This window comes from Amblyomma mixtum, chromosome 4 (genome assembly GCF_055824585.1).
Source record: "Amblyomma mixtum isolate Tamu chromosome 4, ASM5582458v1, whole genome shotgun sequence".
Lineage (NCBI taxonomy): Eukaryota > Metazoa > Arthropoda > Arachnida > Ixodida > Ixodidae > Amblyomma > Amblyomma mixtum.
In genome coordinates, this window is record NC_143015.1 from 149,844,187 (window position 1) to 149,869,055 (window position 24,869).

General features: G+C 47.0%; 2 protein-coding genes across 8 annotated transcripts in view; one reads left to right on the plus strand and one right to left on the minus strand.

Moving 5' to 3' along the window:
* Positions 1-12,274, plus strand: part of LOC149348736 (uncharacterized) — a 34,553-nt gene extending 22,279 nt beyond the window's left edge. The window contains exons 5-12 of the mRNA XM_089588293.1: positions 3,259-3,404; positions 3,976-4,208; positions 5,634-5,778; positions 7,652-7,842; positions 8,695-8,886; positions 9,441-9,516; positions 10,331-10,383; positions 11,328-12,274. Coding sequence (XP_089444419.1) covers positions 3,259-3,404; positions 3,976-4,208; positions 5,634-5,778; positions 7,652-7,842; positions 8,695-8,886; positions 9,441-9,516; positions 10,331-10,383; positions 11,328-11,447 — 1,156 coding nt within the window. The 3' untranslated portion in view covers positions 11,448-12,274. The remainder of the gene's footprint in view (positions 1-3,258; positions 3,405-3,975; positions 4,209-5,633; positions 5,779-7,651; positions 7,843-8,694; positions 8,887-9,440; positions 9,517-10,330; positions 10,384-11,327) is intronic.
* The window catches only part of LOC149348737 (uncharacterized), a 34,028-nt gene that overhangs the window by 3,368 nt on the left and 5,791 nt on the right, over positions 1-24,869 (minus strand). Inside the window, exons 4-7 of one of the 7 annotated variants that reach the window (XR_016292807.1) lie at positions 14,292-16,433; positions 13,191-13,232; positions 9,358-9,488; positions 6,349-6,450 (exon numbers count right to left, since the gene is read on the minus strand). Coding sequence is in view for 2 of the 7 variants with exons in the window: in XM_089588297.1 (XP_089444423.1) it covers positions 24,051-24,338 (288 nt within the window). In the remaining 5 variants the exon portion in view is untranslated. The other 6 variants (XR_016292806.1, XR_016292809.1, XR_016292810.1 and 3 more) reach the window with 6 other exon arrangements.

Consider the following 24,869-nt stretch of genomic DNA (forward strand, 5'->3'; position numbering starts at 1 on the left):
CAAGCGAAGCTGAGGACGCGGTAGGAGTAAGCTGGCGCTTATTGAAAGCATACATTTGGTCAAAGATAAGCTGTGAAAACAACGCAGCAGCTGAAGCTTGCCCGTTGAAATTCCACTCGCAAGAAGAAAGTACGCATAGCAAACGATGCACCAGCTCGACGAGCTCGACCGAGCCAAGATGGAAACCGGAAGTTGTGGGCGCGGTGTTGCCAGACCACCAAGCAATTTCGCATATCGTCTATTGGTTCCAAGACATGCCTTAGGTTTCTTTGGTGACGGTTTCGGGAACGGCCCACTCCGACGCCGCACGTCATTTCCGCGATCGGTCTGCGCGAGGTTTCATTGCCGCGACGCGGTCTATTCGTGTGGCGGCGTTCATGTTGCCATTCGTATGGCCTCCGAGATCAGGCGACGCGGCGAAGTTAAGTCAGGTTTAGCTAACGTTGCAACGATGCCCGATGGAAGAGGCAATGGCTCATATAGCCCGCACTCGCTCATCTACCGAGATGTGGCGCTAGTCTGTCTGCTGTCAGCAGTAGCAGAAATTAATTTTCCTTTGCGGATGAAACGACGGCCAAAGAGGATCAGTGTTGCGTCTTTTAAGAGCCGTAGCTGTAACTCCATTAGCTATATATTGCTATACCGCAGTGCCACCGCTAGCGCTTCGCTGTTATCGCTCGCACGCCTCTAGCAGCCATTATTCGTACGAATATTCCATTCAGTTCTTTCATTGTTAGATCCAAATTCGGTTTATTGCCAAAGCCGCGCGTTTAGTATTCGATTCGATTGTGAAAACGTACTAATCGCGGGCCCCCGACTTATGTGATGACGTCATCCCTTGCAGACAGCGGGAGGGAGTGCGAATGTTACAGCTGGCGCTGCAAAAAGAAAAGGGGCGATGTCTACTCAAGTTTTGTCGGTAGATTACTGAAGAGGGAATAAAAGTAACTGCCGAAAGTGTCTTCTGCGTCGAAGAAGGGCCGGAAATAGCCAAATCATAAGTAGTAGGCGTCTTATCGCCGGCATGGAAATGCGGACTTTGCAGCCGGGATTCAGTAGCGGTTCGGATCTTTGCCGATCTGCTGCCTTTGCGCGTGCGCAGAAGCTTCGATTCGGAAATGCGATCGTTATGAAACGGCGAGGATGAGAGTTACTCATTCCACGTGTAGTTCGCGCAGAGACGGATGACTTCCTTGTCGCGCGCGTGCATCTAGCTCCTCCTCAGACTTTCTTTTAGTTGTTTTGAACAATGCGCGCGAAAACCGCAATCGGCTTACGTAGCCGCTCCTTAGGTTTTGCGTGCACCCGCGAACGCGCGCTTGTCGGTTTGGCCTAGCTGTTCCTTCCGTCACTTTTTTTTTTTTGCGATTTTTGGCGCCGACTTATACTGTAGCTTCTTTCTCGGCCAGAGACTCCGCGTGGCCCGCGGAATCTCAGGTGGCGCGTTTCCTTCAACCCGCCCGGTTTTTCGTTCGCTCCGGTTTCGTGTGTCACTGTTTTCTTCTCACCTCTTTCTCGCGATCGTTCTTCCTCGTGCCTTGCCTCTTCCTTCGTTCCTGGCGAAGCGCCACGCGCGTGTCTCAGCGCTGAGACATGCGCCATTTTACCCTCTCCCCTTTTCGGCCGGCTTGTGGAGAGGGGGGAGACAGCCGAGCCCAGTGGCGAGAGAGGGCGCAGGGAACGCGGGGTTCTATTCCGAGGCGCTAGGGCTTTCTCTAAATAGCCGCAGGCAAGCAGCAGTGTTCGGAGGGTGTGGGTACACACTTGCCTGTGAACATCTGAGTTGAGGGAGAGGGTGGTAGCGTGGCACGTGTGATGCCTTCAGGATGATGAGGAGACAGGGTTTCTCAGAGTGTGAGGAGACAGAGGCGGAAAGAGCGGATTGGTGGCGAGGGTGTCGGAGAGGAGAGTTTTGGAAGTGTAAACCTGGCACCGGTTTCAAACTCCCAAAGCTGGACAGGCAGCGGCCTCCTACTCGCTTTTTTTTCCCTTCGGAAGTCTCTCGAGGAGGGCTGCTCCTCGTCGTCTGTCTGTACGCTGCTGTTGCCGCCCCCCCTGTGACCCGTCAACGCTACACTTGTGAGGTAATCGACGTCGAGCTTCTCAGCGCACTGTGCCATCTATCGATTGTGTGTTCTGTACATGTTCCGGGCTTCGATTGTGGCCGACGTTGCTGCCGCTCTCGGCTCTGCTCCTTAAATGGATCTTGTGAAGGCCGGTGTCATGTCTAACAGTAGGGTCTTTGGTGGATTCATTGCATTGTTTCCTCTTGGAAACTGAGACTGCATAATCTGTTTGCTTTTTTTCTGGTGGCCCAAGAGATTGCCCGTTGAAAGTATCGCCAAACCTTTTAGTCTTGTACCTCATGCTTTCATAACTGAAGCTTTGCCTTGTAAACGCATGGCTCAGCTGTGAATACTCTGTTAACTGGTGCAGATCAGTGCCCAAATATGTATCCTATATTTATACATTTTTGTGCAGTACATCTTAAAGAGTACAATTTTCTCCTGGCTTGTTTGTTTTTTCTGTCATTTTTTTTTTGCCTATAGACCGAGTTTTTTTTAATGGATGCTTGGATATAAACTGGGTGATTACATTACAATTTGCACCCTTTATCTGTTTTTGTCAGGACATTGCAGTTCTTGGTTATATAAAAGGGGTTTTAGCAGTTATGAGCAGCTGATTATTTGAGCCCTGTTGCTGCACCCAGACTTTTTGGTCGCTAGTGGCCGACGTTTTTGACATGGGTGGCGCTATTTTAGTGTTGCCTGAAAGCCGTATCAACACGACTACTGCACCTTCCTTATATTGTGTCACGGCAAGAAGCACTGGATCAACACGTCTAGGATTCGGCCTGTTTGTTTTGTAGGCACTCTGCGTTTGTGGCACCATGCCCAATTGGCCTATTATCAACTACGGCCTTTTTTGTGAGTCATGCTAAAATGAGTTTTGCCAAGCGACCCAAATGCAGCATTAACGAGTAATGGCAAGTGATTGAAGTGTGCTGTGTCTTTGGGAAAAGCATCGGTTCGAAAATACGTAGCCTGGCAAGCTTTCACTTGTATTTTGTTTGTTCTTTTCAATGTTTTTGTTGTAATTTTTTGTGTCTCGTTTCTTTTTCCTCTTCAATTTTATACTGCAGTCGTCCTGTTCTTCATCCTTGTTGATGTCTTGCACTCTGGGGACGGCAAGATGCAGTGGTTTCAGTTTCACCCTTTTTTTTCTTAGCAAATGCCATTTCCTGTGTCTCTTGTGCAGACCGCTGGGTGGCACGCTTCAGACTTACTTCGAGAACCTCTCACTCAGAGGTGAAACAGCGCGGGGATTAAGCTTTGGTGGAGGAGCTCCAACGGACTTCATTCCCTTCACACCCGTAGACCCGTGGACGACCAACAGTAGGGAATGTGAGTAACATCACATGCTTCTCTGATCCTTCAAAGTGAAAATGGGATGGCAGCGAAATCCTGCAGCTTTTCTCGGTGCAGTTTTGTCATTGACACTTGAGGCAACATGGAGTCATTTGTGTGGCGGCGACCTCTGGTGGACGGTACAGCAACTGTGCTTGTGCGCTGGCCATGTCTTTTGGAGTGCTGTCATTTTGGTGAAAAGCACTCAGTTGCCTTAAGTGTAGCAAGCTTGTATTTCATGCCACTAGATGTCGCTGAAATACAATGCGTCAGGTATATCAAGCTTTCACTGCTCACTAGCCTTTGTTCTAGAGCCTCTTGTGAAGATTTTAAAGGCTCACCTGCTAATATTGTTAAGTCCAGCATCTTTATGCTAACTCTGTAGCTATTTCGGTTAATGTTTACCGTAGCAATTTTTTCTGTTTATCTCATTTCCCTTTCCATCTAACAGCTCTGCCCGAGAAAGAGGTAGGTACCGGTGTTTTTCGTACATTGCCATTCTCTGAATCAAATGCTGTCACTTCTTGCTTAGGACAGTTTGCCGAGACAGGTCTTGATTTCTTTTCAGCTGCGTCATCGGTTGAACAAGTGAATCAACGACCCACACCTCCCCGGGCTCAAAGGATGTCTTCGGAGACAGCTTCGGAGCCGGCACCAGAACCGGCCTCAGAGCAACCGGTGCGCCCTGCTTCCGACTCGGCAGCAGCCGACAGCAATGGCGAGTTGGAGGACCGGCCTTCTGTGCCCATCCGAAAGTCCCGGCGTTACAGCGATCCACCCGTTTTCTACCCACAAGTTGATGTGAGTCTCTCTTCTTTCTCTTTACTTCGATACTGTCACGTTGTAGTGACGGCAGTCCAGCGGTCAGGAAGACAGCAACAAGACTTGCAAACGAAGCTCTTTATTTGGGCTGACTTGGGCCTGCAAAAGAACTGAATCACTCGGCGGCGGCGTAAGCAACAAACGTGCTCGTCAGTCGTCAAACTACAGATCCCCGCCGCTCGCGGCATTGCTCAATTTAAAACCGGCAAGGAAACTTCGAGATAACAGGTCAAGATCATCTACAGTAATCTGGAAAAACGTAGATGCAGCTCTTCATGGCTGTGATCAATTGAGATTAGTCCGGTCGCTTCTCGCGTCATGAACAAAAATGATAACACCCCTTTCCTGCGGCCGTGAGCGCGAACGAACGGAGACTACAATGATATGTGGCAATATTATTACTTATAACAGACTTTTAAATGCTACATTGGAGTACTCCTAGTGGGATCATACTCATTGCGGTGGTATAGTAGAACTTCTGACAATATGGATTCGCTGGATTCAAATTGATGGATAATTAGAACTGGTGCTAAAGGTTCTGTTCACTCCAATGTGCATTATAACTGGCAAAAGAAAAAGTGTTATTTCAAGCTATTGTGGACATGAACCGGTTGATCAGAACAAGAGTGGTTATGGCGTAAAGTGCTGTATATCATAAAAATCTCTCTGCTGAAGCTGCTCCAATGCATTTGTAGCCATGTTGGCACTATCAGCAGTCAATTGCAAGCTATGTGTGTCCTTTTGATCCCAATATCTCCTTGCGATTGTGCTTTTTGGAGCATCTTAGTGTGCTAGTGGTGCTTAAAAGTATAAAATGCCAAACAGTGGTGAGGGAAGACAGATAGACATACACACTCAAGTAAGTGCATTCAAGCAGCTGAAGGACAGGAGAAATATATAGGACCTACGAACTCGAAATAAAGTTAAAAGGTGCTTGCAGTAGAGCTAATTCGAGTAACTTGGTGTGCTAGATGGTGTCTCCGATATCATTCTCTCGCCTGTCTGTGTCTCTTCTGGTCCTCGTCATATGCGCTGCACCGATAGGAATAATTCTCTTGCATGTCTGTGTCTTTTTATACTTAGCAGCATAACACTGGCATGTTAAATGTTCATTTAGTACATGCATCGAAATCACACAGAACTTAGCGTTATTGCATTTTGCTGCTATCAAGATTGGGCTGCTACGACCGGGGTTCAAACCCACAGCCTCATGCTCGCCATTCTAATGGCACAGCCACTGAGTCGTGGTTCATATGACGAAAACCTGTCAGTTCAATAGGATCAAAGCCCTGAGAGTCGGTTTGATCGAAGCTTAACTATAACAGGGTCCACAATGCCTAGTGTGTCAGGTGTGTGACATTCTTGTCGAGAACGTGAAGCCATTTCGGTCGAACTGCTTTGCAGGGTGCTGCAGCGCTGAAAGAACTCGAGGGGCATCTGGAGAGCGTCATCAACGACCAAGAGCGTACAGCACTGAGGGAACTGCACGAGTACCTTGTGACGGACAATGGGGCATGGGCCCTTGGAACCCCACAGCTCGACCTGTTCAGTACGTTTCATTTTCATCTTCACCCCTCTGGCCGTACTGATACTTGAGGCCCCCGGTGCACGAAGTTTGCATTAACGTAGAACCATGGCATGTCATCACTCTCAAATGACCGTTAGCATGAAACTACATGTGTGCAATTTGCTGGAAAAAAGTGCACATTAAAATTCAGCCTAATGAACTGAGCAGTGAATATTGTCCTCGTGCCGTTCTCACAAAATTGTCCACATAACACACCAACTCCCATTTGCCAACAGTTTGTCGTCTATTTTTTAACACGTGTTGCACTGGCCTTGTAAAAAGTTTTAGCACAGACTCAAGACTAGGAGAAAGACAACACCCACACACAGGTGCTAAAAACTGAATAAAATTAGCAAATTAAGATAACTTGTGAAAGTTTGTGAGAGCAGTGAAATTGCGCATGCATACTCAGACTCGTACTACAAATCGGAGAGAAAATCCAAAATCTTTTCTTCACCTGGCAGTATATCAGTGCGGCCATTCTAATTTTAGGTTGTTTTTCAGTGCTTGTGCGTTAAAAATATGATATTGTGCTAAAAGTATGATCATTACCTGAAATAGCAACCTAGGGCGAGCAGTCTTGCTGCGAGCCTCTTGCATGTTCGGCAGTCATCACTTTTGACTTTTATTTGTTTAATATGTTGTGAGTGGTTTCTGCATATAAGAGCATAAACAAAAGATGAAAAGCTGTATTTATCGTCCACGTCGTATGTGATATATACCAGGCGTTACGCAGTTAAATCGTAACTACGGCATTTTTTCTACCTCATCTGATTTTACTGAAACTTTCACAGTACGTTCTCCACAGTTTTCTGGTCCTTTGTGCCAGGTATCGCCGCGGGGTGATGTTTTGTTGCAGTTCAAATGAAGTTTAAAATTTCCCACTTGTGGCCTCAGTCAGGGAGGTCTCTACGGGCAACCTTGCATGTGTGACATCACTGGACACACAGCTATCGATATTCGCTTTGCGTTTGCTGAAGGAGAAAATTTCGAGCTGGCTTTTGGTCATTTCAGGCAAAACATAACCCAAGCCCTCACTTACAGTTGCCAGTTTAGCCAATAAAGCGCACGCGATAGGTTTTGTGACAGTATCCGTGACGTCATAGGACAGTCTGTTGAGACATTTTTGGTCGAAACCCAGTTTCGGTTTTGGTTTCCTGATTTTTGATCTTTTTTTTAAACACTTCTGCTTTCTATTTTGAAGAATACCCTGGAATTGGCCTTTCAAGGGACAGCGAAGACAAATTGAGGTTGGCCCGTATCAAACGATGACCACACCAAAATGCCGAAAATGCCACTTTCACCAGCACTGAGAATGAAGCTTTTATAAGCTATGAAGGGCCCCAAACTGAAACATAGGTGTTCCCATCACCGGCTGATTTCCCAAGTAAGCAGCGGTGCATCGACATAACTTGTTGGGCACAGATGCCAGAGGCTAGGTTACGCCACTGTTTACTTCAAAACTGTGGTCGCGAAGTTCTCAGCGTAGATGTCAAGAGTTTCAATCGATGACGAGTTTGGATTGACTCAGTACTTGTGTCATTGTATGCTCTTCCTTGTCCCATTTTGATTTCACTCTCTTTAGTAGTTGTGAACGATCAACTCGCCCCACTAGCATCAGTTTTGAATCAAGTGGAGGAAAATCTTAAATGCAGTTTTCTCTGTAATAAATGCGTCTTTTGCTGCTGGACAGACATCAGTATACTCAAAAAGAGCCGTGAAATCGAATTATACAAAGGATGAAAATTGGATGAAGTTGTCCTCATTGTTTTTGTTTTTTTTTTTGAGAGCCAGTGTGGCCCAGTAGTTGTGTGTCGTCGGCAATCGGTCGCATTGAAACTTGTCGTTTTCGCAGGCAAGTTGCTGACCGACCCGGGCCTGTCGTCGGCCGTTCGGCTTTCGCTCCTGCGGGTACTGCAGGCGGCGGCCCTCAAGGAGGACGTCATTCTGTTCCTGCACCAGGACCGCAAGGGCCACTGCATCATGAGCTACGTGTATCGCATCGAGAGCCTGCCGACAGAAGAGCAGGACGAAGTGCTCAAGCTGGTGCGTTGCCCCTCCTTCTCTACTCGCACTGTGTTATGCATCGAGTCACGTTTCCGGCCTGCTTACATCATACAGTGCATAGGGTCTTGTTTTTCAGCGATAGCTGTTGATGGCATGAAGCCCCACATCCGCGACATTGGCGTAGACATCCTTACAGAGAGGCAATGTGAGACGAGGGTTGAGGTGGTTTGGGCAGAATAGCCGTTTAGCAGCGATACGTACATTGTACATGCATACATTGTACTATGCATTGAGTCACTTTTCTGGCCTGCTTACATTATACAGTGCTGCGGGAAAGGGCCTTGTTTTTCAGCGCTAGCTGTTGATGGCACGAACCCCCAGATCCGCGACATTGGCGTAGACATCCTTACAGAGAGGCAGTGTGAGACGAGGGTCGAGTTGGTTTGGGCAGAATAGCCGTTTTGCAGTGATACGTGCGCTGTCGCTTCCTTTTACCAGCATTGGTTTCATCGTGCATGTATCAAAATGTAACAGCAATCACTGGGAGTGGGAGCGCGATGACAAAATCTTCCATGCACACAGTCCCCGTCGAATCAAATGCGAACAATACACTGAAAATGGAAACAGCAAAGCGAGAAAATCTTAATTGAAGAGCAGATTCTAGAGCACTTGACGTTCGCTTGTATGGTGCGAGGACCATTGGCTGGAAATTATAATGAACACAGCCTGCATTTTTTTTGGCAGACCCTAACGTTTGTGTGTCGTTTTATTTGCATTTCAGTTTCTCTATTCACGTTTCATTTTCCACAGACAGTACTTGACATTTCTTTATAATTTGCAAGCGATACGTGCCGTTGACCTCTTCTTCTTTGCTCTCCTTGACTTTCACAGCTGTGCAACCTGTGCAGCAACGTCAGCAGTTACGACTGGCTGCTCTACATCTCTGAGTGGAGCGAGGAGAGTGGCCAGTCGTGCAACAATGCCAAAGCTACGGTTCGCGCCGTCGTTCACGGTCTCCTCAGTGATAGGCCCGTGGCACAGGAGCGCAGTGCTGCCCTCATGTTCAACCTCTCGCTCAAGGAGGTACGTTCAGCCGTGCCGCACCATCGTGAAAAGGATGCTCTCTTCATGGGCCCTTCTCTGTGTCTATTCCAAACCATTGCCATCCTTTGCCACTTCTGTGTCACTACATATAGGACTACCTAAAGGCATAACTGACAGGTATTACAGCGAGCGCTGTCGTAGTGCTACATCTGAGGATCATGCGAACTGCAGGGAAGGCTTAAAGAGGTGATCCAAAGGACAGTGTACCCAAGAAGACAACTTTAAAGAAAACGATTCTACTTGGCAGTTTATGATTTATTTGTCGAGCATCAAAGCTGCTCTGCACCCTGAAACCAGCTCGGAATTACGGAATTTGGAATTACAGAACCAGCAGTTCCGTAAGCAGTCCGAAATGGCGACCGGGAGATTTGCACTTGCAGCTCTTACATGCCCAGAGCTCACATTTCCAGGTTCTGAAAGAGGAATACATTCAGGAGATTCAGCCCCTACCATCTTATGCGTTTAACTGCATTGCTTAACATGAGACATGTTATAAGCACTCCATTCTTTGTTTTTGCTTTTTTTATCTGCAGCTTTTTGACGACACGGCAACCGAGCTTTCCACGGCCATTCTGCAGTACCTGCACGGAGACATCAAAGAGGAACAAGGTAAGAGGTATACGGGCCGCTTTGGAATTGCTAGTTGGCGGCACTTTGTAAGCGTTATGAAGTGTGTGGTGTTCTGTGGCGGACTTAACACATGGAAACGTGCTTTGCTGTAGCAAAGGTGGAAGGCTTTTTCTGTGTGCAGTTCATGTGCTTTTGATGCTGAGGGCACTATTTCTAACAGTAGAAGGTGGAGGGTGCCTCTATGGTGAGGTTATGGCTGAAAATTGAATGGACACCATGGAAGATTCTTTGTCCAAATTTTTTTTCTCTTAGTGGAATTTGACTGAAGGCCTTTTGCAGCTGTGCTGACATTCATTTGGCTGCAAAATGAGAAGCTTGGAGCTGGAAACGAAAGATTTTCTCGCACTGCTCGATTTAAATTTTCAACTTCGATTGTCACATCTTGAGCGAATTACTGACTCTGTGATGGCTGGCTGGAAGTTGATGGCTGTGTAGTTTAATTTCGGAGACATACACAACATGACAAGGGTACTTGATGTCACCACAGCTTGCTTGTGGAAATGGCTTGTGGCGCACCATCTCGGTCTCCTTCTTCGGGTCTTCTTCCGATGTATGAAATCTCTGTTTTCAGTTCAGGCATAGTAGCTTGTTTGCCATTAGCACACAGTGTCCCTTTAAGACATCTTCAGCCATATGCAATTACGGAGGAATGCGTGCGTTAAAAAACATTACTGAGCAAATTGCATCATCCAGAAGCAAGGGAGACTTGAGTGCAGCATTCCATTCACTGCTAGCGGTGATGTTGCTGTGAAAGCTTTTATTAAAGCTCGCCATCGCTTTTTTCCCTTTGCAGCTTTCTACTGCCTAACTGCACTGCTACGGTTTCTACAGATCAGCTACAATGATGTAAGTATTGAATAAAACGTTAATTACGGGAGGTGGGGGATTAAAGCACCCACAATAAAATGCATTTACAGGCAGTGCGCTTCAGCCCCCTCGAGTGCACTTTATGCTATGCGGTTCTAAATGGGAAAGTAGAATGCGCTCGTAGATACGAAAATGGTGGCTGGCTATAAACAAAATTTTCCGAAATGACAATCTGTAAGCATAACCTTCAGAATTATGCTCAATTGAAGCAGTAGAGCACATAAAAATGAACGTAACTTAATTTTCGGCTACGGCTACATTAAATTTGTTTCATAATAATAGTTTAGCAAGACAAGTTCCTAGCACATCCAAAGTCCGGACAACAAACAACATGGCGAACTAAAGCGCCTTTTTGTGATGTGCTATTTTGCTGGTCGCTATCGTAAAACCACTGAACAAACAAAAAATATACGCAACGGGTAAAAGCAACACTTATGCGCCTTTTATTATGTATTGCATTTTACGCCCAAAAGATCACTGCCGTCGAGGCTACATACTCGGCCCTTAAAGTGCGTTCTGTGAACGCCCTTTGACCTGAGTGCGCATTTCGGCGAGTGCACTTATGTTGCTCTGTTTAGCTGTGCTAGAGTACACTTTCAGCAGGTGGCACTCTTTGTAAGTGCACTTTAGTTTGCACACTTGATAGTGGTATTATAGCATCAAAATGGCCATTTCTTGCTTGCTATCAGTGAGGTTAAGAGAAATTTATTAAAGACATTTGCAGCTTAAGCGGAAACATAATATATACCTCCAAAAGCTGGTTTCCAATTATTGGGCACCGTGGAGCGAACATAGTGTCTCAACCAATTGACCTGGAAAGAGCATTGACGAGAACAAGGCAAATGTAGCTGTCGTGTAGCTACTTTCGTTGACCCTCCTCTCTCTCTCTCCTATTCCCACTCCCTCTCTTTTTTTCCCCACAGGTGCCCGCGTTGGTTAAGATGCTCGGGCCAGACCTACAGAAGTTCTCTGGCACCTCGGAACGTGTCAAGAAGCTCGTCGACGAGATTGGTCTCAAGCTGTCAGTGTCTATATCAGCGTGACGCTGTTGACTTAGATAATACCTTGGCCCTAATGCAAACTCGGAAGCGGATAATCTTGTCAGGCGAAGCTCTTCAGCTGGTGCACAGTTCTTCCGTTCTGAATATTCTGCTTCTTATTTTTATTACTCCTCCTCCTCCTCAACTGTGCAGTTTATTGTGGCAGCAGCGGCAATCATGAAGCCCCCTTTTTTCTGTAGTAGTAGCTGCCAAATGGTTTAACGTGCCTTTATTCCCCCGTCATTTCAAAAGATTTACTGGTATAGTCGTCTACAGATTAGCCGGTCAGGAGAGAACAACCTGCTCCGGAAAAGACTTTTTACGTATTTCTCGCGGTCCTTTGTTTTATACTTTTTACACTGATAAGAGAGGCTTTTAGCGGCACTTTCTACTCATGCAAAGGTTGTGTTGCACTTTCGTCCACTATACTGCGCACTTTTTTTCTGCATTACGACAGAGCGTAGCGCGCACAGGGCAGTGGTGCACAGCGACTGCCGAATCTGATGCATAACATACTCATCACTAAGTGATATTTTTAACTTTACATTACGGGCAAATATTGCAATATTCTTGAGCACAAAGCAGCTATCAAGCTTGTGCGGTTAGGAGCAATAAAGTAAGCTCGAATTTATGGTTATTGTTTTTTTGAGGCTGAATTCTGTGTTGGGACTGACACAAGTATCGAGTTATTATTATACATCTGGAGGCAGCATACATTGTAATCCTAAATGCACATTTATGCCAGCGACTAACCCTGTCAACTCTATGTTGGACAAACAATGTATGTGGCATTTGTTTGGTGAAATAAAAAAAAGTTTGTTTATAAAGTATACTTCGTCTGCTTACGATAACTTCCCGATTGTGTTTGGTTCATCATCAGCAGCAGCCTTACTACGCCCACTGCAGAGCAAACGCCTCTCCCACTGTCTCTCCAATTAACCCTGCCCTTTGCCAGTTGCGGCCACCGTATCCCCACAAATTTCTTAATCTCATCTGCCCACCTAACTTTCTGCCGCCCCCAGCTACTCTTGCTTTCTCTTGGAATCCACTCCGTTACCCTTAGGGACCAGCAGTTATCTAGCCTTCGCATTACATGCCCTGCCCAAGCCCACTTCTTCTTCTTGATTTCGGGTTGTATTCCCGTCTATAATCTCTTAAGTTTTCAGTGCGTGCCCTCTATCCGTGTGACATAGTGGTCGCTAGACACTTAGAAAACTCATTTCATAGCCGCTCTTTTTCCTTTTTTCCCTTTTGTTCCCCTCCCCAAGTGTAGGGTAGCCAACTGGGCATCGCCTGGTTAACCTCCCTGCCTCTCCGTCCATTTCTCTCTCTCTTCTCTCTCGGCTAGGATGTCATTAACCAGTGTTTGTTCCCTCACCCACTCTGCTATCATTTTTCTCTCCATAGCTCGCTGCGTTGTCCTTATAACCTAAGCTGCACCCTCTTTGTTAGCCTCCACGTTTCTGCCCCATAGGTGTGTTTGGTTATGCCTTGTGGAAGCCCTTTGGTGTACAGGCCTATGTAAGTATCGGTAATGTGTTTCATGCATTTCCAAGAGAAGTGGTTGATTCTAAAAATCTTGCATGACGTTCACAAAAGGCATAATATGCGACCTTTGCGATGGCACGGCATGGAATACATACATACCAAAGCTTGGTCAAGCTCTGCTACAGTTTGAGAGATTTGGTGAATAAGCATATTTAGGCCTTTTTCTTGAGAAACAAGGAACCAAAAACATACACTCACCAGAACTATACAAGAGTCACTGTAAAATGCAAAGGCATCCATCTGAAAGGGAGACAAGACAATTGCATACAGTATTTGTTCATAATAAAAATGTATTGTATGGCGCTATGTGGCTATGTTAATGCTTACGCGGCAGCAGAAGCCGTTACTGCTAAGAAAATTGGATTTAAAGCGAGGACGAATATAATTTGGCCCCTTTTGGTAGGGCGCTGCATTCTGATCGCAAAGACACCATTCGCACAGCTTTCATAAGCTAGAAAAGGCAAAAAAAAATAAGCATAGAGGCCATACTGTGGAACGATGACAATCTGGAAACAGTCGCGAAACTGTAACAAAGCCGTGCTCCTATTGGTCGGCACAGGTATCGACCAATAGGAGCGAGGCTTTGCGACCGTTTAGCGACTTTTAGAAATTGTGATCACTACATAATTTCGCCCCTGGTGTCGCCATCAGTGGCTGATTTCGCAACTAAAATGCATGCACCAGCAACAATGCTTCGGTGCAGATCTCGGAGGCTACGCTACATTGCCATTCACTTCAAAACAGTGGCAACCCATCCTTTTCGGTAAGAGTTTGGAGAGACTGGTGGGAAGATTTTTAAATCCAGTTTTTTTTGGCAATTTAAAGGCATCTTTGGCTGTCATACAGAAATTGGCACAGCCAGAAAGCCTGAGGATCATTTTTTACTGAGAACCACTATTGAATGCAGTTCTCAAATGTCGATTTACAAATAGATTTGCCCTCCCACCACTCAATACAAATGAATGACATCAATAACGAAAAGGACTCCGTGACCACCGTTTGGAAGGGAATGGGAGTGTGGGCTAGCCTTGGAGATTCACAACCAAGTTGTAGTATTGATGTCATTGCAGTTAACTCGCGAAAACGGGATGTAGAGGCGACAACTGTACATTTCATTTTTATTACAGCCTTTCCTAAAAAAAACAAGACTTTCATTTTTGGTGAAATAACTTCTTCGCCATTAGAATGCAGCAACCAATTAATACAGGCCAACTTGAATTTGCCTTCAGAGACTCTTGAAGCCACAAACAGTACATTCCCCAATGAAACGCCCAGCTTCAACAAGACGTGCACACTCACCTCGTAACACTGGCTGTTCCCAATATTTCATGCCTGTGGTGTGTGTGGAACGTCGGTTCACTTTATTTCTTTCTAGGCCGGAGTTTGCAGCTCGGGCATTTATCCAGTCATTTCACCTCGCTGCTACAAAGCACCGAAGAGGATTTCCACCAATTTGCCCATAAAGTTTCTTGCTGCTACTTAAAAGAAACCACTGTCTAGCAGGCACTTTAAAAAAGAAAGCGGACTTGCTTCTCAGTAGTAGCACTTCACAAGTTTCACAGCACGCGGATATTTTTTCACTCCTCTTGTAAGCATTGCGGACAATCTCAAGATACTGCATGGATTCTTTTCCTCTTGTTAATTTGGGTGCATATGTGCCATTTCTTTGTGAAACGGCACATGACTTAGTTCTATATGGTTTTGAGTTGAAAAACAAACTGGATCCATGTATTCATTCTTTCCTAGTTCATTCAGTTTCTTTTGTGAATTATCTTGTAAGTGGAAGCTTCCCAGCTGTCGTCTTGCTTCAAGGAAGAGATTTTGTGCATTTTTAGCCATACAGGTTAAACAATGAAAACAACTGTCTGTCTGGAGTGCATGGGTGATTGACAACCATATCAAGTAGCAACCACTGCTACAACGGCATGTACCACCTCTTTGGTTCCGTTTGGTTTGGTTTATGGGGTTTAATGTCCCAAAGTGACTCAGGCTATGAGACACGCCGTAGTGAAGGGCTCCGGAAATTTTAACCACTAGGGGTTCTTTAATGTGCACTGATATCGCACAGTACACGGGCCTCTAGAATTTCGCCTCCACTGAAATTCGACCGCTGCAGCCAGGGTACCACCTCTTATCCACTTCATCAATTCATCAAGCCTTATCAGTTCGTTCAGCACCTAGCCACCTAATCCTAATTCATCCATAGTCATCTAATCAGTTTGTGAAAAGCTACACAGTACTTTGCTGATGTCCACAGACTTGTAGCCACAAAGCACACCACCTTATCTTCAAGCATGATACTGTTGACATCTTCTTCTTGCATCGCGGTGTTAGCCTTCATTTTTCTTAGTCTAAAAACAAGATTATTTCACTTTGCGTCATATATACACTTTGAACTCACACCCATTTTGTCGACGGTCATTAAACATTCATCTTTCAGCTTCGCTTGTCTTCCCTTGGGCGTTCTTTCATCAGTAGTATAAAATAACTCTTCGATTCCCAAGATACCGTAAGAAGGCATCTTTGAATGGAGCTTCAGCGAGCCTGGCATGTGAACGTGGTAAGTTCTTGGTGACAAGTAGTGTGGAATAACACACTCTTGTGAAGCCTGGTAACCAAACACAGTGTTGCTTTGCTCCACTATCCGCTCAATGAAACAGTCTTCAAAACAAGACTCGACTGGGCCCACCTTGTTCAAGTACGTGCTTAATACAGAGTGCTGCGTGTTGTTCGCCAATTCACTGGGTGTCCTTTTTCAGGCATTCATTTCCCTTCTGCAGCCTTCGAATTTCATCAATTTTCTTACAAAGCTGCACTCTTAGTCGTTTCATGGCCTTCACATCTGTACGCTTACATCGTACAATGTCATCAATTGTTCCAGACGCAAATTCAACCTTCGCAGCAGCTGGGTGCTGACTTCCAGATTCTTGAGAGCCACTCAACTCTGCACAATCTCCGGAGTTGGAATCCAGCAAGCTACTGCCGAAACTCACTGGAATACAGTTCGAAGGAGTTGATGGTGGACAACGTTCGTCTTGGCAGTCAGTAGCTGGCGCTGAATTTTCTACACTGTCGCTATTTATTGCATTCAACGAGTCCTCTCTTTCGGAGAGCGAGCATAGTGGTTGCTCTTGCTCCAGCTTTCGCCGCTTCGTTGACAGCGCAGGCTTTACGTAGGATGCGTAGGAAGAAAAAATGCTTGGAACGGCAGTCCGTTTGAGGCGTCGCAGCTTTGGAGTTTGGCAGTAGTCCGTGTCCAAGAAGTGCAGTGAACAGACGAGGCTGGTGCAGGACTTGTCGTTTGGCACATAATCTTCTCTCGATATAGCTTTTAGCCATGTCCGCCGCAAAGCTTCATCAACCGGAAATTCGTGAAAACTGATCCCCATTCGTTTGTGGCTGTCGGACTTGCAGTACGGGACACAACAGTAAGGCATCTTTCTGAAAAACAGAAAACAGCAGCTGAAACAGCCTGTTTTATAGAAATAAACAACTTGTTCTGTGAGTGCAGAAGCTGCCATTGCTCTGAAGCAGAAAGTAGATTTGGCCTCTGAGAGCAATAGTTCAAACACTACAGCAGTACAGCAGCTCGGCGGGCCACGAGCGAATAATTTTGCCGATAGGTGGGCCAGCAGAAAGAACAACCGACAGTTTTGACCACCGTAATGTATGTATGCAGGGGCACGTTCCAAAACATGCCCACTTTCTGCGAAGAAAGAACTGTTCGGAAGCAATGCTGATGTACTGCGTTTATCTTGCAATGAAGGAAATCGCAACAGGTTTTCAGCTTCGACCGAATCACGACGTATTTAAAAAAAAAAAAAAAACTTCTGATTGAGCGTTTCTCAGCATCTCTGTCGTTTCTCGCTCTTTCATTTCCTTCGTTGCAAAAAATGACCGCGCTTTTAAACCCGCCAAACTTGCGGCGCCAAGGCGCTTCTTGACAGCATGACAACACAATTTAACGTGCAAACTAACGCTGTTTAATGCCTTTGAAACAAGCCGTAGTGGGCCTCTCGGTACCGAGCTCAGCACTGTCAAACCATCAAAATCTCCGCATCGCAGCGGGTAGCTTTCACCAGTATTATCCTCGTATCGTCCCACAGCAAGATAAATAGCGCAGAAAGCAAGCGAGCTACGCGCTTTCAGGTCTCAGCTGTCGAGCCAGCAAGCTCTCTCGGGCTAGCTTCCCGCGGCGCCAATACGCGCGCTTGAATTTCGCAGTGTAACTTATAGTGAGAGTGCAATGAGAAAACAAGACGCAAGAGAAGATGTGCCCCCTTACGTCTTGTGTCAAAGCGCTGTCATGTTTCGCAGGTTAGTTTAACATGCAGTAAGATGATTTAAAAGTTATCTTACCTTGCGGATTACGCAGGCAGCTTGGCTCGGCTGTGTTTTTAACTGTGTATCGACACAAAAACGTTGGTATCGACACACCCCAAAAATAATGGGATTATCTCGTCATGTTGTATCCCACCAAAACAATCGATTGGCCCAACAGAAAAATATGTAATTTGACGGTCTCTTACATGGTTTCTCAGCACAGCGCAAGATGACGCTGTTAACCAACCATAACCATCATCATCATCATTGTTGTCGTAGCGCCTTGTTTGAAGTATTGTTTACTGGAGCTGCGCACATTCATCCTGATCTATGCAACCAGAACTGTAAGCACTGCGGCTAACGAGCCATCAACGATCATATCCTATGGGATTGCAAAACAGAGCCACCTCCGGGTGATCTACCGCTCCTTCTCTCGAGCGGTGGGAGACCATGCTGGCTGTAGCCATACTAAAGCTCTCACCCCAGAACGCAAGTTCTGGCGTTGGAGTGGGCTGACGAAGTCGTCGAGGGCTATGTATTCTTGACCACTTAACGCGACCACTTACCATCAAGCTCTGTCCGACGAATAAAATGATTTACAATCAATCAACTCCGGGCCACGAGGAGGGCCGAAGAGGTCGCCGGACGGCATCGTCAGTCGCCAGTCGGCCATCTAGCGTCCGGCCTAGGAAAAGGCCCACAATGGAGATGTGAGGAGTAGCCCGTTTCGTGACCACAATGTTTCTAAAAAGAAAGTTGTTCTTTCCCCCTTTCTGCTACTGATCAACTTGCTGATCAGCTGCTGCTGTTTATCTCTTTATATCTCTCTTTCTCGCTGTCTAAGGTGTTCGTGCAAGACGTAGGGCATGGCGTGTTCAAGGTAGACATTGATATGAATAAGAATAAGAACGTTATTTTCAGCGCGGCTTGCTGCACTAGGCTGACAAGGACGCTGACCGATCAGATATGTTGCAGTGTATTTGACGTCCGGTGGAAGCCCGGCAGTTACCCTGCTTCGGGCATTCGGACATCCGTCGGACGTTTCTGTCTTTTTTACCCAAGGGAGAATATGAATGGGAACCCGAAGTGTTAGCGCACCTAATTCGCATTTGGCTGTACCACACTAAATCTTCCGTCATTTTTTTTTATACTCATTTTCCTCCTCTCCTGCATCTCGACCTTATCGTCCATATCCGATGTGCAGTGAGGCAAGTGTGCAGAAGTGTTCCCTTCCCGACTGCGCCTTGCCTTCTATCATTTGCTGACACGTGCTCAGTAACCTAAGCAGCGGCGGTGACCCTTGCCGATGGGAAACAAAAATAGTCTGGGAAACAGTAACAATAATAACAATATTTATTTCCAGTTTCATGTGCACACGTCATTACACTGCATGCATCCCGCTTGGCACAATTCTGCTTGAGTGCGCGGCACAAGAAGCCAGTGGCCCACGTTATTGCTAACACACATGAATGCTGGTAAGTATATAAGCATATGTAGTCCGAACACTTTTGGCAACCAAAATATTGTAGGATGGGGTTGTGGCTGAGCAGAACCTATAGGTCGCTTTGCAGCGTTCAGCAAAGGTGCAAGCCAAGCGTTCGGGCTGCGAGCGAGCGTCACACCTCAGGAACGTCGTCTTCTTTCACTACTACAGTTCACCACAGTGAGCGAGCGCGGCTGCTACACTACAATAACTATATTTCTACTCAATGAAGCATAAAAAATAAACAAATACATTGAAAGAGAGAATGACAAATACGACAAGTGAATTTTATTCGACACAACAAAGTCTATAGGCGTTATATTTTTGGAAAATACTCCTTTATATCTCATCTTTAACCTTTTTCATCTTCGGTTAAGTGATTGAACAATGAAGGAGCTGGCAGGCTTTGAGGCTGGTGGCGCCGAAAAACTGTATAAATTTAAACCTGTCTGCCGATCGCCGACATGACGGTCTTGAGTAGAACGCGGCTTCTGATGCGAAAACAGTTTCCAAAGAACACAAGCGTTCGACTCCAAAAACTGTTATTATCAGTTATAGTAGTGGCGAGAGATGATTCGGTCAGAATTTTGGCAGCACGATTGCTGACTTCTACCCTTGCTATATAATTCCTAACCGCCGCTTTGCTATCGTTGACGACGTGTTTCACGTCTGGTCGTGCAATGGCTATTGCAATCTCTCCCGCCTCTACCGGCGGTAGATCTCGGTTTCTTTCGATTCCTGTGGCGATCCCGGTGTCTAGGGCAACCGAGGTTACGTCGCCTTCTTTCCCGATCGCTGCATCGGTGTAGGCGTTGTTGTTGTTGCGACTGAGAGAAGAATGAAAAGGAAAGTGCACGGGCCTGCCAACTGGCTCCAGCCGAGCCACCACCGCTGCCACGTGCAGATAGAAGAGGGTTGAAAGATATGAGGAAAGAGAAAAAGGAAGGAAAAGACGCGCGTCGCAGCAACAACCGCGTCCGACAAAGCGGACGCTGGCCGAAAAAGCAGATAAGCGGCCGTAGCCGCGCTTCATCACCACCTCCGGCCGGTGTAGGCGACCGACCCCGGCGGGAGTTTGTCCAATTTGTTAGCGAGGTGCTTAGCTCTGCCTTTAGTCCTGCCATCGTCGTGTACGGGGTGCATGTTCTTCGGTATCTTCGCCTGTGGAACGCGACAGCGTGTTGCAGCGCTGCCACCCAACAAACACAAAACCTCCTCAGAAACTCCAAAAAAGGATGGAATGTCCCAGTCCCAGTACAGCATTTATCAAACGTTTCCAGACCATAGAGGCAAGACATAGAAACACAAGAAAAAAGGCAGTGCTCCCACTAAAGGTCTAGAAACGTTCTTTCGAGAGTTTTAAGCAGCAACAAAAAAAGAATTAATGCATTTTGGTCCCAGAAAGGTAACTGGGTATAACGTTTTCGGGACCAATGGTTTTCAACAAGAAATAAAAATTGACAGCTCGCTCTCTGTTCTCTCTCCCTCGCGCCACAAGCTGCGGGGAGAGAAGGTTTTCCTCTTGCACTCGCCGTTTTGAGAGATGGAACAGCAGTTTCATTCGAACAGCCGAAGGATACGGTAAACCCCGCATCTCTCTCGGCGCATGCGTTTCTCGCACGTGGGCCGTCGGCTCCATGCTGCAGGCAGGCGGCGGCGGTCTGCATTTTCATCGCGCCGCCGGCAGCGTCGGTCACCAGCTTTCACGTCTTCTAGCGTTTTCCCAGCTTACGCCCAACTTCAACATTGTGTTGGTCCCTCCAGGCGTCTCCGACTATCGGCACTCCTCGCTGCGCCGCTGTCTAGCAGAAGTGCAGTAATGGTCTTCCGTCGCTCGCCCGGCTTCCTCGCTGGACGGACGCCATTTTGCGCGCGCTTATTCGCGCTGCCCGAGACGTTCGAGCAGAAGCCCCAGCGCGCGGCAGTTCTTGCTCTCGTCACTACGCCAACTGGGCTGTCGTGGACTTCGTAGCTACGGATTCACGGAAGTTTTCCCGCGCACCTCGGCGTGCCCGTACCATTCCTTTTGGAACTGATGCCGCGGCGGCGCATCGCAAGTCCTTTGCGCAGCTCCACGGCCCTACTGATGCCGCTGTTGGTGGCGGCGTTCGCGGCAGCGGAGTTCGTGGCAATAGGTGACTCCTCGCACGCACCCTGCATTCCTCAGCGCCTCCGACGACTGCAGCACGTTGGTGGTGGCAGCGTGGCCATCTACTACGGTCTGAGGCGGGAAGGACCTTCGGAGACCCACCACTCTCTTTCTGCGAGTGTCCATGGATTAGCCTGCTCTACCTACTTCGCCACCGCGCAGCCATCCTGCCGCAGCGGTATAGTTTGTGCAGTGTTCGCGTGGTTATATTGACTCTCTCCCACTGGTTTAATCGTGCCTTGATATCGACTCCCAAGCTGGACTGTGCCGCATGCGCGGTCTGCCGCATCATGGATGCAGCGCGCCACCGCACGTACCTGAGCACGTTCACCTTCCCGCCTGGCTCCAAGCAGTCTTATCCCCACGCTTAGTCACAAGAAAATAAAACTCCCAGGATCGTTACGAGGGTGTAACGCGTATGTTTGAGCGCTCGCTGTGCTGTGAGAAGGCGCAGGACAGAAGCCTGCGTTTAATTTATGGTTTCAGCTGTTGCAGCCTTGTATTTCATCCCTGGGTTTCCGTAGGCAACGTTGTCAAGGTATGTTGGTTTATTTTAATTATTTAATTTATTTATTTATTTATTTAAGCATACTGCAGGTCCTTTTCGCACTTTTTTTATTTTCGCCTAGTAGAACTAATATTTTTTTTCTGTTTTGATAACACGTCGGTGAAGCTTGCTCCGAGTCTCTAAGCGTGAGGGGGGTTTCAACTTGAAGAAAATCCGTGACCTGAAACTGCGTGTCTGCAGCGTACGCCCATCTCGTCTTTTCTTTTGTCACCCAAGTTGCTCTTTACATACGTTTGCTCTTGCGTGTGCATAGATGCTTTTGTAGCCCTTAGAATGCTCGTTTAAGGTGCATCAACTTTCAGCCTGTATTCTGTTTTACTTGCTTCATATTGCAGATTTCTCACGGCTGGAGAAAAAAGTGGCCATCATTATATGCATGGCGCCGTAGTGTTATGTACACTGTGTATTAAATGGTGCATACGCTTGCGTCTGCTATTTGTATTCATTCAGATTTGCGCTGTTGAACGTAAGTTTTGTTCGGCACGGACTTTCAATTCGGTCTGTATTGTTTTTCTTTGACTGAAACATGAATGCATTTTGATTGTGGTGGTATATGGTGCGGTCGCCGGCATGGACGACAGGATGCAATTCGTGCTAAGAGCACAGCTAGTAAACTGAAATTACTTCTGTATGGCGCTGCTATTTGCTCTTATATGGGCCAAATCGGGTGACTTTTTGAGTTCATATTTCCTTTGTGTGCAAAATGCTAGGACATTTCACGTAAACGGATAAGTGCAGAACGGCCGAGCCAGCACGCATTCAGACGAGTGGAAAGGTGGATTGCACCACCTGTAACGTAAGTATGCACCTGAAATTTCGCACATATGTGCGCTTGGATGCCTGCAGGCTGCATGAAAAAGGAGGAATAATTTTATTGAACCAGAGCCGAGAAATCGAGCATTAACCTTTTGGGGCTTTCCATAGGACGCACAACTTTTTGGACATTGCTAGTTGTGGGTCGACGTTTTTTAGATGTGTTCGGGAAAAATGAGCACCTCCTGGGGAAATTCCAGATGTCCCGATGGGTCATTTTTGGGAGATTTTGAGGAGGTTTTGTGTTTGTTGGGCAGGGAGTCCACAGAACACCACCACCCGTTCGGCGCGATGCCTTGCCCTTTGAACGCAACGCTTTTTGAGGAAAGGAAATGGCGCAGTAATTCTCTGTCATCTCGGTGGACATCCGAACTGCACCGTACATGAAGGGAGGAAGTGGGAGTGAAAGAAGAAAGAGGGGGCCTTAATGAAGAAAATGAAAATTTGAGGAAAGGAAATTACGCAGTAACTGTCTCACATATATCTCGGTGGACACTCCACCCGTCAAAAGCGTGACACCTTTGCTGATTTTTTGGATTGGATTGTAAAACGTTTATTGCCAACAGTCTGAAGGGCATATAGGCCCCCCGCCTAAACGACGGCCAGAAGGTCTTGGCTCCTGGCGGCGTCTTCGGCCAGTTGGACGACTTTTGTTTGAGTCTCCGGATCGGAGCTGAGTAGGAGAGCCTCCCATTGTTCAAGTGACTTTATTTTTTGTCCCTCCAGGGGGGCAAAAGGGCATTTCCAGAGAATATGGTTGAGATCCGCTTTGGCCTTACATTGCTTACACTCGTTTGAATATTGTCCCGGATAATAACGACTACACATAACCGGGTTCGGAAACGTATAAGTTTGGAGACGGCGCCAAGAGGTGGCCTGACTCTTTGTCAATGATTTATCAGCAGCGGGGTACTTTGTTCGATTGAGCCTATAATGTTGTGTGATTTCTCTCTAACCTACAAGACGATCCCTGTCTGCGAAGCCCTCGGTATGGCCACTGGCTCGGAAAGCAAGACCTCGAGCCAGTTCGTGAGCTGCTTCATTTCCAGCCAGGGATGCGTGTGCAGGTGTCCAGACTATGCGAATTTTGCGGTCGTCCCTTGCAGTCCGCAGGATTCCGTTCGTCAGAGGGGAGACCCTCCCCTTGGCAAAGTTCATCACTGCTACCTTTGAGTCACTGACTATCATTGACGCATCCGTGCCCACTATTGCAAGTGCGATGGCGGCTTCTTCTGCAATTTCGGGACTGTCCGTCGTGATCGAAGCGCCGGCTCGGAGATATGTCTCGGCGCTAGCTACCGCTATCACCATTCTCCCCCTCCCGCAATTAGCTGCGTCCACGTAGGCCACGTCTTCTATCGGATAGTTTTTGAAACATTTGCCGAGGGCTTCAGCCCGTTTCTCTCTGCGATCCTTGTGGTGGACGGGATGCATGTTTTTCGGTAGTGGTGGGATCATCAGCCTATCGCGCACGCTCTTAAGCATGTCCACTTTCGGACCTCGCTGACTCTCGTAATTTATTCCTAGTTTCGCGAGGATTTGCCTGCCTGTAACGCTTCCCGACAGCCTTTCGTACTGCGAGACTGTCACGCCTTCCACAATTTCATCCAATGTGTTGTGAAGACCTAGTTCTAAAAGTTTTGCGGTGGGGGTCCGAATTGGCTGACAAGCTTCTGCTGACAACCTTCTGTCGACAACGATGAGGCACTAAAGGCTTTCGCCTTAATAAATCTCAGTTGATTGTGGGCGCTTGTCCTGTGTCCGTCGTTTCAGTTGTTGTTTGTGCGACGAACTAGCCAACACCTTTGCCTTGATTGCCCCGAAGATCATGGCTGCAAACAGGCCCAGAGCGCAGGTGACGATGACGCTAACAATGTTTGTCACCATGTTCCACCAGGTCTGGAGCTCTTGAAAGTTGAACGTGAACCGCCCAGCAGCTATGCCAGTGTTGGCCACAAAGTTCAACACGGCCTTGGACAACAACTCGGCCAACACGAACAGCGGATTGACCTGCGACAAAGAATGTGTCAGAGGTGGCTAAGAGCATCTTTTTGTTGTTGTTCAGCAGTAACACAGGGCATTGAGTCAAAATGGGCCAAGCATCCCCACCAAATGAGCACATGTGTTCATCCGTTCCCAAATGCCTAAGGTTACATTTTTATACTTATGACACAGTTGTTACGTGGTATGCGGGCCCATTTTTGTGTCGGGAATGCGCTCTACAAATTGGGGCAGCAAATGGAGAATCAGCACGTTCAGTTATGCACACAGTGTGATTGCGAATGATAGAGAACGCAGTTCAAATACAGAGCACAACAATATTTTATGATTTAAGTGTAGCGAGAATGACTGTCTTCACATAAAATAACTGTACGTAGTAGCTGTTGCTAAGCTAACAACTTTCATATCTTTCGCGTATAGTGCTGACATCATGTACTAGTATGTATAGTATTATGCCTGTCGTAACGTTGAAAGAGTTCCAGTGACTTTAGTAACGTGACGCCCATGGCGTCGCCATATTGAGACCACGTAGCAACCATT